The 15,018-nt window shown below is 34.7% G+C and overlaps 1 protein-coding gene across 1 annotated transcript in view; it reads left to right on the forward strand.

Annotated features, from left to right (window-relative positions):
* Positions 1–7,163: 7,163 nt before the first annotated feature.
* The window catches only part of LOC112044075 (cAMP-specific 3',5'-cyclic phosphodiesterase), a 629,441-nt gene continuing 621,586 nt past the window's right edge, over positions 7,164–15,018 (forward strand). Inside the window, exon 1 of the mRNA XM_052882556.1 lies at positions 7,164–7,779. Within this exon, the coding sequence (XP_052738516.1) occupies positions 7,617–7,779 (163 nt within the window). The 5' untranslated portion in view covers positions 7,164–7,616. The remainder of the gene's footprint in view (positions 7,780–15,018) is intronic.

Raw genomic sequence — 15,018 nt, forward strand, 5'->3', positions numbered from 1 at the left:
ACAAACAAACAAAAGACCAAACAAGCACACGAAAACAAACAAATGTGCAAACAAACACAAACAGACAAGAACGAACGAAGTTATTATAATATAGCACGCCATTGTTATTTGTAAAATTTTAAAGCTTTAAGATTATTTTACACTTTCTTTATCTGCGCTGATTACCACAATTTTATTTCAACTTAATTGCCGGAACCTATGCCTACCTATTTAGTTGATTAATATTTTACATAAATAATAAATCCTTGAATTGAAATTAAAAGTAGGGAAAATCAAAACAATTACATTGGCAACACTTACAAAATGAAGTCATCGGTTTCTATGACAACTAAATTCACGTAAAAATTATTCATTATTTTAACATAAGAATATTTATTTGTGCTACTTACACGTGAAATGTGATCCTATTCAGTTTCTTTTTTCTACCAACGGCATTTTTACACGAAGGAATAGCACAAGACGGCTTAATTTAATTAAATTTGTCACCTGTATAGCACGTCAAACAACACGACAAACACAGAGTGAGTAATCGTAAAATGTGTAGTTTAAATGGCTTCACTTCTTTGCGCTATCACTCCTTCTGGTGGTTTTCTGTATTCTGAGGTGCCAGTAATTCACTTGCCATTTTTAAGTTTCGTTTGAAACGACATTATTTGTCGTTAAATTAAAATTTCATTATTTCATAAAATTTCATATATATATATATATATATATGAAATTTTATGAAATATAATATATATAATTTTAATTTAACGACAAATAATGTCGTTTCAAACGAAACTTAAAAATGGCAAGTGAATTACTGGCACCTCAGATATATATATGATGGCAGTTGTAATATATTATGTAATACATATGTAAATTTTAATATTATATTTACGTATACATTATATTATATTTATATATATATATTTTTTTAATTATTTATATATATAATTACATATAATGTATTGCACCTTCCCGCTCTTTCTTCGCAAGTTCTCTCGTTAGGGGTTGCCTGGTAGAGATTACTTATAGTAATAAGGCCGCCTTTGCATGCTAAGTTTAATTTATGTTTTCTAATGTTTCAATTTATAATTGTATTTTTGTGTGCAATAAAGTATTTCTTCTTCTTCTTCTTCTCACACAGTCGAGTTATAAAACATCATTACAGTATATGTAGCACTATCGTAGTGACCACCAAGGAATCCAAGGGGAAATGACTTGCTAACCGCAAATACAACTTCAGTACCGCAAATTAAAATACAGATAAATACCCAATATACATTATATTACATATGGATCGTATACAGTGAAGTATGGTATGGTAAGCATGAGATATCAAGCAAGACATACCTTATTTTAAGAATTAGGTAAGTACTCCTTGGAGTATAATAAATTACCGGACGCCCGCGACTTCGTCCACGTGGAATTCAGTTTTTCACAAATCCCGCGGAAACCATGGATTTTTCTGTCCAATCTCCAATTTAATACCTATATTATTTTTATATTATTCATTGAAACATATATCGGAATAGCAAATAGAAGTATTTTATAGATACTCCATTGTTCGACAGAATTTTACGTTTTGTACAGCATTTCAGCGTATTTTATCCAATGCACGAGTATTTGCTTTGTGAACGCTTGTACTTTTGTAAATTAATGAAACGTTAGTGATAATATAAATCAATAAAACATTTGAGAAGGATTGTTTATGCAAAATCAAATATGTTATTATGATTTTGCAGTTCACATCAATATTTGCAATGCTCGAATGAATCTGTGTCAGTGGTTAATAACTGATTCGCACTGAGTAAGCTTTTCACGGTATTAAATTAAAATTATATTATAATAAAATCCAATGATTATTATACTATAGATATGTTACGTGCCTGCAAAATCGCCGCAAAAAATGATCCTAATTTAGCGACTCATGCACAATTTTGTATTTACTTACATATTATATTTATGTATATGTAGTTTTGCACTTCCTAAATATACAACTCGACATTGTAGACAATATTTAGGTATTATGTGTTTCAATCACATTCGTTGTTTAATAAGCGACTAATTGAAATTAAGACAAATTACACATTTGACTGCCTTAGTTTAGTAAGTACAAAATATCATTGATAATCTATACTAATATTATAAAGAGGAAAGATTTGATTGTTTGCATTGACTCTGAAACTACTGAACCGATTTGAAAAATTCTTTCACTGTTAGGAAGCTACACTATCTAAAGCGGTAGTAATTCCCCGAAAGTGCTTTACTAGATCTACTACAACGAAATCTTTCCTTAGAAAGAATTTTAAAAGACTTAAATTTTATCTAACGAATAGCTTATAGTAGACATTTAAAACATTTAAAGTGGGCCCCTAGAATCAGATACGTTTGTTGGTATTCCTCAGGGCTCTATTTTAGGTCCTTTGCTATTCTTGATTTACATAAACAATATTGGTATTGTGAGGCTAAGCGGAGCAATGTATGCGGATTATATGTGTTTATTCTATATAGTCGGTTCAATATACGAAATTATATCAAATAAACAAAGCTGTCTTGAGACTTTTAATGTTTGATTTCAATTAATTTTAATACTTAAAGTTAATTTTAACAACGGCTCTTTGAAACCTGCCGCTCAGGATATGGCAAGGCAAAAAAATATATGTCGATTCTTTTTCTATAATCGCTAACATTTCGGAAATTATAAAAGTACTTGGGAAAGAAATTCGTTATCGATACTTGATTAACCTATCCATCGGATATGCTGTTCACGTCAAATATCTCAAAAGGATAACGATCCAAACTTCATAGTGGCTTACTTGATTAACCTATGCTATAAGCATAAACTGACTAACGCATAAGCTTTGATAAAGTAACGGAGATCTGGTTATTACAGGCTTTTAGATCATTGGAAACACGTGTAAACGCTGTAATCGAAAAGTTGCACAAGAGCTTTGAATGCGAGGCATAGATAGTCAGCATTTCTGTTGTCTATACTTCCCATAATACAAGAATAATAAAATCGCACGAAAATGTTTATCAAATAATCTTTTATATTTGTAAAGAAATTGCCGGAATATTATTTTTTTCAAAACTAGTCAAGATTTTTACACACCGTGTTCGTATTCAGGCATATCACATAAGTTTTATACTCAGTAACTTCTGAATAAAATTAAGCTCTTACGAATCAAAAAGAAAAGCTGGAGAGAAAGTTACGGATTGGTATATTTAGAAAGTATTAAATAAATTAATATTTAGTAGCTACTAAATGTTTCATAAAGAATTTTAGCTTTATAGCCTTTAATGGTTCAGGGATTGGACCATCTCACGGGTTGGGTTGGATTCCAATCCGTGGGATTATTGTTCGTTAATATTACAAGTAAGTAGTAACATTACTAGTAGCTAAGCAACACGGGATTATTGGTCTTAGTAAATAGATCTTTGTCTTAAAACTGTTCCATAAGAAGAATTTGTAAGTTTTTATCATTAAAGAGTATCTAGATCAGTATTGAACAAACTTTGGAAGCATTTATTACTTTTTTCGCAGCTTCTATTTTAATATTTGCCTTATGTGTTCAAAATTTGACCAATATTCACATTTATCTCGAATTAGTTGAAATTACTGTGTTAGGAGGGGGTTCCAATAGTCCCTTTACTGAAAAACTTCTAACGCTTCAGTAGAAACAAGAGTGTAAAAATTTTTCATCGTTGTTGCTTGTTTACAATGTTTACAAAGAGATTTGCTTCCATAATTGAAATGCGCTCGGAACATTATTATTCTATTTAAATTTAATTAGCAGGCACTAAAAATAGCACCCAGCACGTAAACACAATAATATAAGATAGAAAACCGATATTGTTATTGGATGAGTGAGTAATTTATCTCAATTGACGACCTATACAATTCTTAGAAACAAGACCGGAGGAGCCCCTTATGATATACGTGCCTATATACGCATAGTGCATACGAATTTGACAGATTGAGGGAGTGGTATTTAATTGAGAAAGTCAGCAAATGACCCAATGACCTCAATAACCCAGGTTGCCATACGTTTACTATCATTAATCGTTAATTTAGCAAATCAGTGATTAGTCGGCCACACAAAATACATAGGTACGTGAGATCGTAATTGTTGTTTGCGTACTATGTACGAGTATTACAATATGAAGTCTCAATAGCTCCACGATACAGAGCCCGGACTAAACATCGATAGATCATGGATTCGATGGACTATTTTTATCACAGTTTTTCCGACTAATTAATTTTAAGGGACTGCGAATATTCATTTAAAAAATAAAATAATCACTAGTTAAAAAATAACAAAGCTTAGCAGTACATAGTTTCAATCGTACTCGTAGATACACTTCCTTTGAAAGAATTTAATAACAATCTAAAGAATTAGGTCGTCTAGTTTTGACCGTTGAAAACCCAATTATAGTGATTATAATGACTTTGATACGTGCCACGGCCACGATTGAAACAGATAAATCTTTCAGATAAAGTGACTTTAATAAATCTTTTCACCCCAATCTTTTCAGAATTTAGGTCTGTGTCCATTCGGCTTGGGCAAGATCATTAGGAAAATGTGTTGGCAGGCGCAAAGGCGTTAAATTCATTAGCTTGGAAACAACGAAAAAATTAACACGTAATATAGGTACTCATATTTAGTGACGTGCACAAGGTTGTTAGCCAGGGTAGGTACTATGCACTGTACGTACAAAGGAGACCGACCATTTCTCATACAAACTGCAAGCTACATGCATGCCCTGCGTAATGCACTGTTTTTATAGGCAAAGGTCTCCACTTACCATAAGGTAGGCCACCTTATGGTAAGGCGAAAGGTCGCTCAACACAACATCTCGAAAACTTGACGTACAAAGTTGAAATTTGGCAGGGAGATAGTTCATAGGTAGTAGACGTCCAGAACGGATTTTGGGAGAGGAACAAATTAGGGAGGTCTAAGGGCGGACGAAGTCGCGGGCCGCGTGTAATTAATACGTATAATGTACTCGTATAGTCACGGAATTAATAAAGCGTTACATACAAAAAACTTATGCTAGCCATCCACCATCCAAGAAGTGCCTGCAGCGCAAACGGCAGGACATCCGATAAAACTGATCGTGTGTTTGTCGCGATGTGCATGATATCATGATATCATCAGACCAACACACGATCAATTTTATCGGATGTCCTGAAGTTAGCACATGGACTCATTGGACGGTGAGTGGTTAGCTAAACTATTATTATAAATCTGCTAGCTTTATCGTTTTCTATGTTCTGTGCATATAATCATACTTACTGTAATAGGTTTCTCATTATAGCTTCGCCCCTTGTTCTTATGATGAACTTTCGAGTATGAGGAAGTTTGGACACTTGGTGACACATTAATGTTAAGGTGAACTAGACTTAATCCTTTCAATATTAGAGTCATATTTTCTGTACTATCGATTTTTACTTCAGGTACTCATAGTGGAACAAGTATTCGTGCCGCCAGGAGTAATTGATGTAAAAGTGCAGGCAAACTTGAGCTGTAGAGCTACACTTTTAAGTCCATTTTACGTTGTCTTTACAGCGTACGGTTGTGAAACTCGTGAACGATTTTTCGATTGCAACCACGCAAGTATTCGTACTATACTTTGTTCTTGGTAGGACGTTGACTAGCTACATCGGAAGTAGGTTTCGAGGATAAAAACGTTACGAAGAAGAGTTTCGTAATTTTGTTAATTACTGTAACCCGTTAATTAAATTAACGGAGTTCTATTACTATTATCAGACTAACATCTCTTTAATATTATTTATTGGAAGAGTAACTGAGTTTGTCTATTTATTACTAAATTATTTTGCTCACTCGGCTAAACAATTTTTTAATTAATTTTGGCACTGTTAATTAGGGACATAATTTTCACACAAAAATAAATTGGTTTCTAGTTTTTACAAAGTAACAAATTGACTTCTTAAGTAAAGACACAGTAATATAAATTGTATTTAAGCTTCTGTTATCCAAAAAAAAACAAATTATAGCACAAAATGTGGGCATTATTTAGTGCTAGATAAACAGAGGTGTTTGCGTTATAATAACGCTCAGAGTTTATGTCGAGTGACGTTTTTAATGGGGGTCCTGCGCGGTGCGCCCCACGGGATAATTTTATCAAAGTAATGGAGTTTTAGCTAACGATGTTACACCGATCAATATCGTCCAGGGAAGGTGTAGATATATTAACTAGTTTCGATTAACTTAACAGACGCTCTTGCAGGATTAAAAATCTTTAGATTTTTAACTTTTTATCAATTGAGAATAATTTGTTAAAAGTTACGGTATTTTTTATTTGTTGGCCCAATTTACATGTAACACATATTTTTCTGTCTAGCCGCAGTATTATTGCAGTTCAATGGAAGGACCGATTTGGTTGCGGTAATTTTTGTTGGGGTAGTTTTCCAACAATGATTCGGCTATTTACAAGATATGGGTGATAATGAGGGAGATCAGTGGAATATTTTCGAATATACCTGATGTCATAAAATGACGATGATTATTTAGTCTCCTATAAACTTTAGTAAAAGATACGTGGAATTTAAACAAATTGTCGAAGATATGGCAGGTGATAATTTTAATAATTTATTTTTAGCTATTTATATTAGCTATTCAGTATGCCTAGCATGCGGCCAACGACTTATTATCTTGTGAAGAGAAATTAAGCTATGTCGAACAGTGGCGACGAAGTTGTCCCAGTCCCATCTTGTTCGTTCACACGCTATGATAGTTATAGCGATATTTCTGATTGCTTTTCTATTGGTTGATATTTGTATATTTCACGAGATATGTCGTTGGTCGCTTGTTAGGTCTACTGTTCGGGGTGTTTCGTTATTTTGAATTAGGTGTCTACTTGTAGAATACAGATGTAATAAAATAGATATGATAAAAAAATACTCGAGTGCATAAGATTTACATTCCATTTAATATATTGGTTTGACCTTAAAAAACTCAACGTTCAAGTATTACTAGTGTTAAATCCAAGTAATTTTATTGCGCAAGTAATATTAAGTGGGTACTAGATAGTATGTTAAGCAACTTATGCAACGTTTTTACTATCTTTTTTCCAGGTTCGAGAGCGCGTCGGAACCAGTAATACGACCTCTGCGCGCTACAAGTGACATTTGTAATTGCACTTTAAAATAGTTTAAATTTAATTTTCAATCAGTGGAGAGTTCTTACACTGGTTTATTATTGGGTTTAAAGTTATTTTAAAAGTGTGGTAACTAATTATTTTCGTTTAAAGTGTGACTAAGTTCATAGGGACTCTATGTCCTTGCGATAACGTAAATAAGTGTTAAGTCAAACTTCGTATCAATAAAAGTGCAAATGTAATTTAATAGTGTGTTAACTAATATAACAGTTTGTTTAAAGTGTGACAAAGTGTTAGCCTACAGTTATTACGATATCTTTTGGTTAATTAGTGAAAACTTTACTGTTTACCTTTTTCCTTCGACTAATAGGCCTCCAAGTAAAAAGTGAATAGACAAAAGACGTATCGTAGTTAGGCTATTCGCTTAAAATCAGGCGTGATTGCATCTAACCGCTAGCCTATTTAAATAGTGGATATTCAGTGAGATAGGAAAGTATTGTGCTACAGTGATGTCGACGTGTGTGCTTGAGGAGGGTCGTGATGAAGGCGGCGGCTGCGGGGTCGACTCCAGCGAGGACGAGGTGGTGGAGCGACCCCGCAGGGAGGTGCTGCTGAGTGCGCGCGGCCGGAGGGCGTGCTCCGAGCAGGGGCCGCACCAGGCACATTATTTACGTAAGTCTGCATCTGTTCTTACAACGACTTTTTGAATCATACATTTTTTTTATTCTTTACAAGATAGCCCTTAACTACAATCTCACCTGATGGTAAGTGACGGTACAGTCTAAGATGGAAGCGGGCAAACTTGTTAGGAGGAGGATGAAACTCCACACCCCTTTCGGTTTCTGACATCGTACCGGAACGCTAAATCGCTTGGCGGTACGTCTTTGCCGGTAGGATGGTAACTAGCCACGGCCGAAGCCTCCCACCAACTGCCCAGCCGGGGATCGAACCCAGAACCTCCGTCTTGTAAATCCACCGCGCATACCACTGCGCCACGGAGGCCGTAAAAAAACTGAGAAAAAAATCCTGGACAACTTTACTTACAATACGCAGCTAACCTATACTATTAAGCTTGTAGCCAGCACCACGGAAAATACAATCACTTACCATCAGGTGAGATTGTATTCAAGGACTGTAAATAATAAAAACAAGCTCCTAATTTAACATGGTATTGCTTTTAAAGTAAGTTGTATTATTACTAAGTATATGGCATCTATTTTACTTACGCTGCACTCTGCTGCTGCAAACAGCAAGCTCCTTACGTGAGTCAGTGATTATTTTTTAGAAGAATATTTGCCATATCTTTTTAAACTATGCCGATATTCCCATTCTGATCCAACTAGTCTGAAAATACTATGCTAGGAGTGGGCACGAATATATCTCAGCGGGTGGGGATCGAACCACGACCTCTCGGTGATGAGTTCTGTCCTTTACCGTGGAGCTATTGCTGGCTCATTTTAATAGCCCACTACAGAGCCAGGTTTTCTTCTGTATGGGAGAGGTTAATCAGAGCTTAGACACAGTTGAGAAAATAGTGTCCCCGTGCCTCAGAGGGCATTTTAAGACGTCTAACCCAGTAATTATCATTAATATCTAATCTAAGTTCCATATCTTCTCTCCTATGGCCTTGTAGTCAAGTCAAGTCTAGCGGGCGCCCGCGACTTCGACCGACTTCGAGGTCTAAGGCCCTATTGCAAAATCCATTTTTAGTGGACATCTACTAACTATAAAGTACCTCCCTGCCAAATTTCATCTCTGATCTTTCTTTACGTCATGCGGTTTTCGAGATTTCATTATGAGTGTCCTTTCGCATTTATTATACTACGATATCATTATGCTATTTACACATCTTGGTCATTATACTTTTTGATATACTGAATACTGGATACTGGACAAGGTTCTACGCAGACACTGCCTACCCAAATGTTCTCGACGGTCTATCTCTAAAGTAAATGAAAGGAGATGGTCCAAAATTGTATGGAGCCCAGGATCAGTCATTGTACCCTGGCGGAAATAAAATATATATTTTTTTTAACTACTTTTGATAATACAAATCAACGAATTTACTTTAATTCTTTCGAAATAATATTAATTTTCTCCCAAGAAATGCAACAATAAGATGGTAATAATGGCGGATTGATGACGTTTTCAATGCAGTAGTCGATTTGAAGTTTGCTGTAAATTGTCAATTGGGTATTTAATTTTATTTATTTCTTTTTATTTAGTTAGATTTATTCACTTATTAACCGATTTTTTTTTATATTAATGATACGGGGTACAAAAGTGGACCTGAAAGAAACATCTCTTTTCCAATAATGGTATAAGTATAATGGAATCACTTATCACCACGTAACCACCACCACCACAACTTATAACCAATCTTTTTAAGTGCCATATTTTTGTTTCTGTACATAGGTGTTAAGAATTATTTGTAAGTATAAAACGTGGAAAGCACTTATCAAAAGTATAAAGTTAGTGAACATAAATCTAAACATTCCAAAGGTATAAATGGAAGGCAGGTGTTGTTTGTTAAAAAAAAAAAACAAATATAAAACAAAGAGAGTACGCCGGTTTAAACAATGTGCCTATTTATTATACAGTATTTCTGTCAGTCATGGCGCTATTCCTTTTACAAGGAAGTTAATGAATTGTAAAAATTTGATGCCAGAGCCTGTAGGCATGTGGCACGTCATTTCTCTTTCTACAAACGCTAACGCTTTAAGAATTGAAAAATGCATGGGTTCGAAGCCGGTCCGGGGCATGCACCTCCAACTTTTCAGTTGTGTGCATTTTAGGAAATTTATATATCACGTGTCTCAAACGGTGAAGGAAAAACATCGTTAGGAAACCTGCATACCTGAGAATTTTATTAATTCTGCGTGTGTGAAGTCTGCAATCCGCATTGGTCTAGCCCCTTTCACCCTGAGAGGAGACTCGAGCTCAGCAGTGAACCGAGTATGAGTTGAAAATGATGATGATGATGGAAATTCACTATCGTGGGGCAGACGTCACTACATTCCCAGGTCACGTGATCAAGATGTTGATCGGATCTGTCATTCCCATATATTTTGTTAGTTTTCGAAGCGTTAACGTTTGTAGAAAGAGAATTGACGAGCCACATGGTTAAGGCCCCAGTTCTTGCTTCTAAGTAATAGTTCCACATGGATATATTTTTTCCGCAAAGTTGATCAACTGTCTCGTTGATACTGTGCATATTTTTTCCGTATTCAATATAAACTTGATAATTGTCTCATTAGTACCTACTATGCTTAGCCTATTCGGTATCAGATTTTAAAGCTCGGAGTTCGAGTCCTGAGTCTCGCTATGAAATACTAGGCGACGCCGCGCGGTTTCACCCGCGTGGTTCCCGTTCCCGTAGGAATATGGGGATAATATATAGCCTATAGCCTTCGTCAATAAATGGGCTATCTAACACTGAAAGAATTTTTCAAATCGGACCAGTAGTTTCTGAGATTAGCGCGTTCAATCAAACAAACAAACTCTTCAGCTTTATAATTTTAGTATAGATAGAGTTTTACTTTCTATTTTTAGTAGCAACTTGGAGCTGGTAAGTTGGTGGTGTCATACGTCTATTCATTCATTCATTTTAATTAATATAATAATGATTGTTACAAAGACTAATATTGTTACTAATATTGCCAACCCTCATTGGAGCAGTGTGGTGAGTCTAAGCAACCCTATAGAGAGAAAGACGCCTTGTAGGTTTTTAAAAATAGGCTGATGAAGAAAACCTAATTGCGGAAACAAAAAAAAAAAATCAAGTTCATTTCAATAATATACAATAAATACCATAGTAGAATAAGTTACCATCTGTAAAATTACTTCTGTGTAATAATATAATTAATAGTAATGTACCTACATGTATTATCATAAGTGCTTGCAACAAACGGGCGCTTAGCAGTGGTAGGTTGGTACCTACATGTCTTAAGGTAATAATAGTTTATTACTTTGTAAATTATGTCCTAATTGTTTTTCCTGCCATTATTCTAAATGTTTATAAAGGTGTGTAAGCCTGTACAAACAAATGACAATAGCATGTTAGCAATAAGAAATATTTATAAGTCTATTGTTCTAACAACACTGTTATAATATATTATATAATAAAGACATTTAAAAATCAAAAAAATCAAATCAATTGCGGATTGCGCAAATATTTTTATCCCAGTAATTCGGTTCCTAGCAAACAATTGTGCAGAAAAAAAATAGTAGGCCACTTCCTTATAAATCTGTCTAAAGACAAGGCAATTTGATAGACAGGTGCTTTTTCACCACTTAAGAAATACGAAGTAAAAAGGTCTGTACAATAATCGCTAAGTGCGCATTTCTAAAAAGGACACGACTTATTTTCAGGCCTCATATTTTTTCCTTTCCGAAATTTAACGAACTGTTTATAATTTTGTGAATACTAAAGTTGTAATTTTTCTGTAGCTCAGTAATGATCATCTACAGTATAGCCGTATACTAAGTATTTCACAGGATAATTGGCCATCATTTTATATAAACCTACCTCTACTTCTCTTCTCAGCAGAACCTCCCTTCCGAACTGGTCGTAGGTTCGCCACAATGATTCAAAAATGCCTATAGTTATCGCCGCGTTGGCCGCTTTTAAATTTAATAAATATATTTAGATGTTACTTGGGATAGGCGGGGAGAGTGACTTGAGTGGAAAAGGGGAGTGTTAGTCGACTATCAAAGGATCCTTTAACCTTACACACATCGTTCACAAGTGCGTGACTCCACTCAAGGTCATTCTCTGCTATTCTAGGGTCTTATTTCGGTTACAGTTTTGTTAATAAAGTTGTCCTGACAAATGTTGTGAATTATAACCTTTGTTCGACGTTAGTTTTCTTATAATCACTTTTGAGTCCTATAATACTATTGAAAAAAACGAATTTAAAAGAATACAATACGAATCTTAATTAACTTATCTTTATATTGTAATCTAACTTATCCTATAATAACTATACAAATCATGGAAAGTGTCCCATGGAATGGTGGCAAGAATACTGGTTGGCTCATTTTTTGCGCAAAGGAATGGCCTTTGGAAAAGTGAATTTGAAATTAAAATTGAAAAGAAAATTTGTTCAAGCCATGGATGGATGCAGCCGAAGCAATGAGTCGCTGTGAAATAATGAGGTTTATTGACAATGCGATTGAATTTGAATTTGCCTTTTATTACTGACAATCATTTTAATATTGCCGTTAAGTAAACCGGTTTTCTGAAGTTGCTTAACTTATTTCAATGTATTGATTAGTGCGATATACTCGTATTATCTCTGATATCACGAAATTATTTTCAGCTTGAAACATCCTTTGTGCCTATCGGTTATTGTTACCTAACTGTACCTGAATGTATAGGAAATTGTAACACCGCCTGTAACAAAGTCTTTAAGCTATAAGTTACGGCAATTTGCATGCAAAAAGGCGATGAAAGGCCGCCACAACGGGTTACAAAATACAATACGTTTTAAATAGGACCCATTTTGATTGTCATTTTGTACAAAGGCGACACGATTTTATACATTTTTCCTGTAAATGAATAACACAATCAGGTTGCCAATATCCGATTTAAATAACAGTCCAATCATAAAAAGGTAAATAGCTATAGGAAAGTTGTTTAAGCGTCGTTTCCGATTTTACTTTGGCTTATTTTATATTTTCATTATTGTATAGTCTGAGCAATGATGAGTATAAAATTTTCATTGAGTCTGAAGCATAAAGCTCAAATAATTTAAGTAGTTGGTATAAAACTGGAAATTCATAATATCTACACATTTTAGAAAAGTAACGCGATAATCTCCAAAATTATTAAACGGATTTTGACTGATGAGATTCATTACGTGTTTATAATTTGCCAAGGTTTTGTGTAAATTGTTTGAAATATGAAGCTAATTGTTGGAAATATCGGAAAAAGTCAAAGAGCTTGAGAGCTTTAATCGAGAACTCCTTTCGTTTATAAGAAAAACAAGGCATTGGAACATTCTGCTTTTATAGAAGTTCCACGAGGGCGATGTCGCGAGCGTCTCCTAGTTTTATATAAAACATAAAGGAAGAATACGTCTACTTTCTTTTAAATTTCGAAACAAAATGGAGGAATACTTTCTTTTCAATTTCGATAATTAAAAAAAATATATCGTCTAAATAAAAATATATCGCAATTACGCTATAAAATTGTTATTGTGTAGAAGATTTATCGGATTTGGGGAAATGGGCAGCTTTACCGGCACATTGAGTTTGACGAGGGACGTGAAACACTCGCAGATACGGCGGGATAAGGAGACCGGTGTTTGCGGATGGCGAAAATAATATGCACGATGATTCATAACTCAAGGGAGCAACTTTAATTTATGGCTGGAAGGGAAGCGATGTACCTAATTATCGATCTGGTGACTGTCTGCTTTTCTAATGGATTGAGGTGCACAGGTGTATTCAGTCTTTATTCCGCGAAAATGTCTTTGTCTTTTTTTTTTTTCTCATACGCGCAGTTAGGGTTTCGAATACCTTCCCTTTCGTGTCTCCTGACTTTTTTTTAATTCTCTGCAAGTATCCCTCGACTACAATCTCACCTGATGGTATGTGATGATGCAATCTAACATGAAAGCGGGCTAACTTGTCGGGAGTAGGATGAAAAGCCACACCAGTTTCGATTTCTACATGACATCGTACCGAAACGCTTAATCATCTTTGCTGGTAGGGTGGTAACTAGCCAAGGCCGAAGCCTTCCACCAGCCAAACCTGGATCACTTATGAAAATCTCAATTAGTACAGCTGGGGATCAAACCCAAGACCTCATATAAATCCATCGCGCATACCACCGCGCCAAGGAGGTCGTCAAGGTATCGTGACGAACGTATCCTATCTCTTTATATATTTTTTTTCTTTTTATTAAAAATTAAAAGTATTTAAAATAGCGAATCAAAAGTTATAAAAAAGTCCCATGATAATTAACGTTAGTGTTTAACGTTTTATCTTGAAAATAAAAAAAAAACATTGTTTGGTGACTGTATAAATCAACCTTTTATATAGTCTGATACCCTGGTACTTTGCTAAATGCTTCTGTGCTACGATTTCTGCCAGCCCATTCACTCCGTCGTCATCCGTATAACATCATTCCAAAAATGTCCAAATGTACTAATCGCACCAAGTAAACCGCGCAAACTTAGATTAATTCGAAGATTATTCACATTATTTGTAGTAGCCGTTAAAAAAACAGTCATTCGCTTCGAAAAGCATTGTTATTTTACTAAAGGCAGTCGATTTACTCTCGTACTGAATTTATTTAACGTCACAGCGTGCCTGAACAATGCCGTGAGCGTTTTGTTTATATTCCAGTTGTAATTCCAATGGAAATGCTACGGTATTTATTATTATATGTATGAGTAGTTATTTATTGTTATAGTTATGGGGGAACAGATAAACTTACATACTCACGTAGCGGCGAAAATGATTTCTCCGTAGTCACTTACCAAAATGTAAAATGCATCAGCTTCAATTATGAAATATATCTATCATCAACAGTATGTATATTTAAACGGCCCACTATGGTCTAAGATCAGGCATTGGAATGATATACTCTCATCTATTATTTATTAGTGATAAAATTAAATGATGGATAAAAATAGGTTGCTTAGTTAAATTGTGGCCAAACTCAATTTTCATTCAGGAAACCATGAACCAGACCAAAGGCAACCTAATACGGTTAAATTAAGTATAAACAAAGTTTTCATTTGACAAATTAAACGATTAAATAACTGATGAGGATATATAAATAACACTACTGAGTTTTTTGGCAACCCCACAAATTGCAGTGAGAAGCTGGCAACCTTTACGATTTCTTTTGGGTATATTCTCTCACCGTGCCTTTTTTTAATGGTCTCTTGCAGGAGTCTT

The sequence above is a fragment of the Bicyclus anynana genome, chromosome 7, assembly GCF_947172395.1.
Source record: "Bicyclus anynana chromosome 7, ilBicAnyn1.1, whole genome shotgun sequence".
Taxonomy (NCBI): domain Eukaryota; kingdom Metazoa; phylum Arthropoda; class Insecta; order Lepidoptera; family Nymphalidae; genus Bicyclus; species Bicyclus anynana.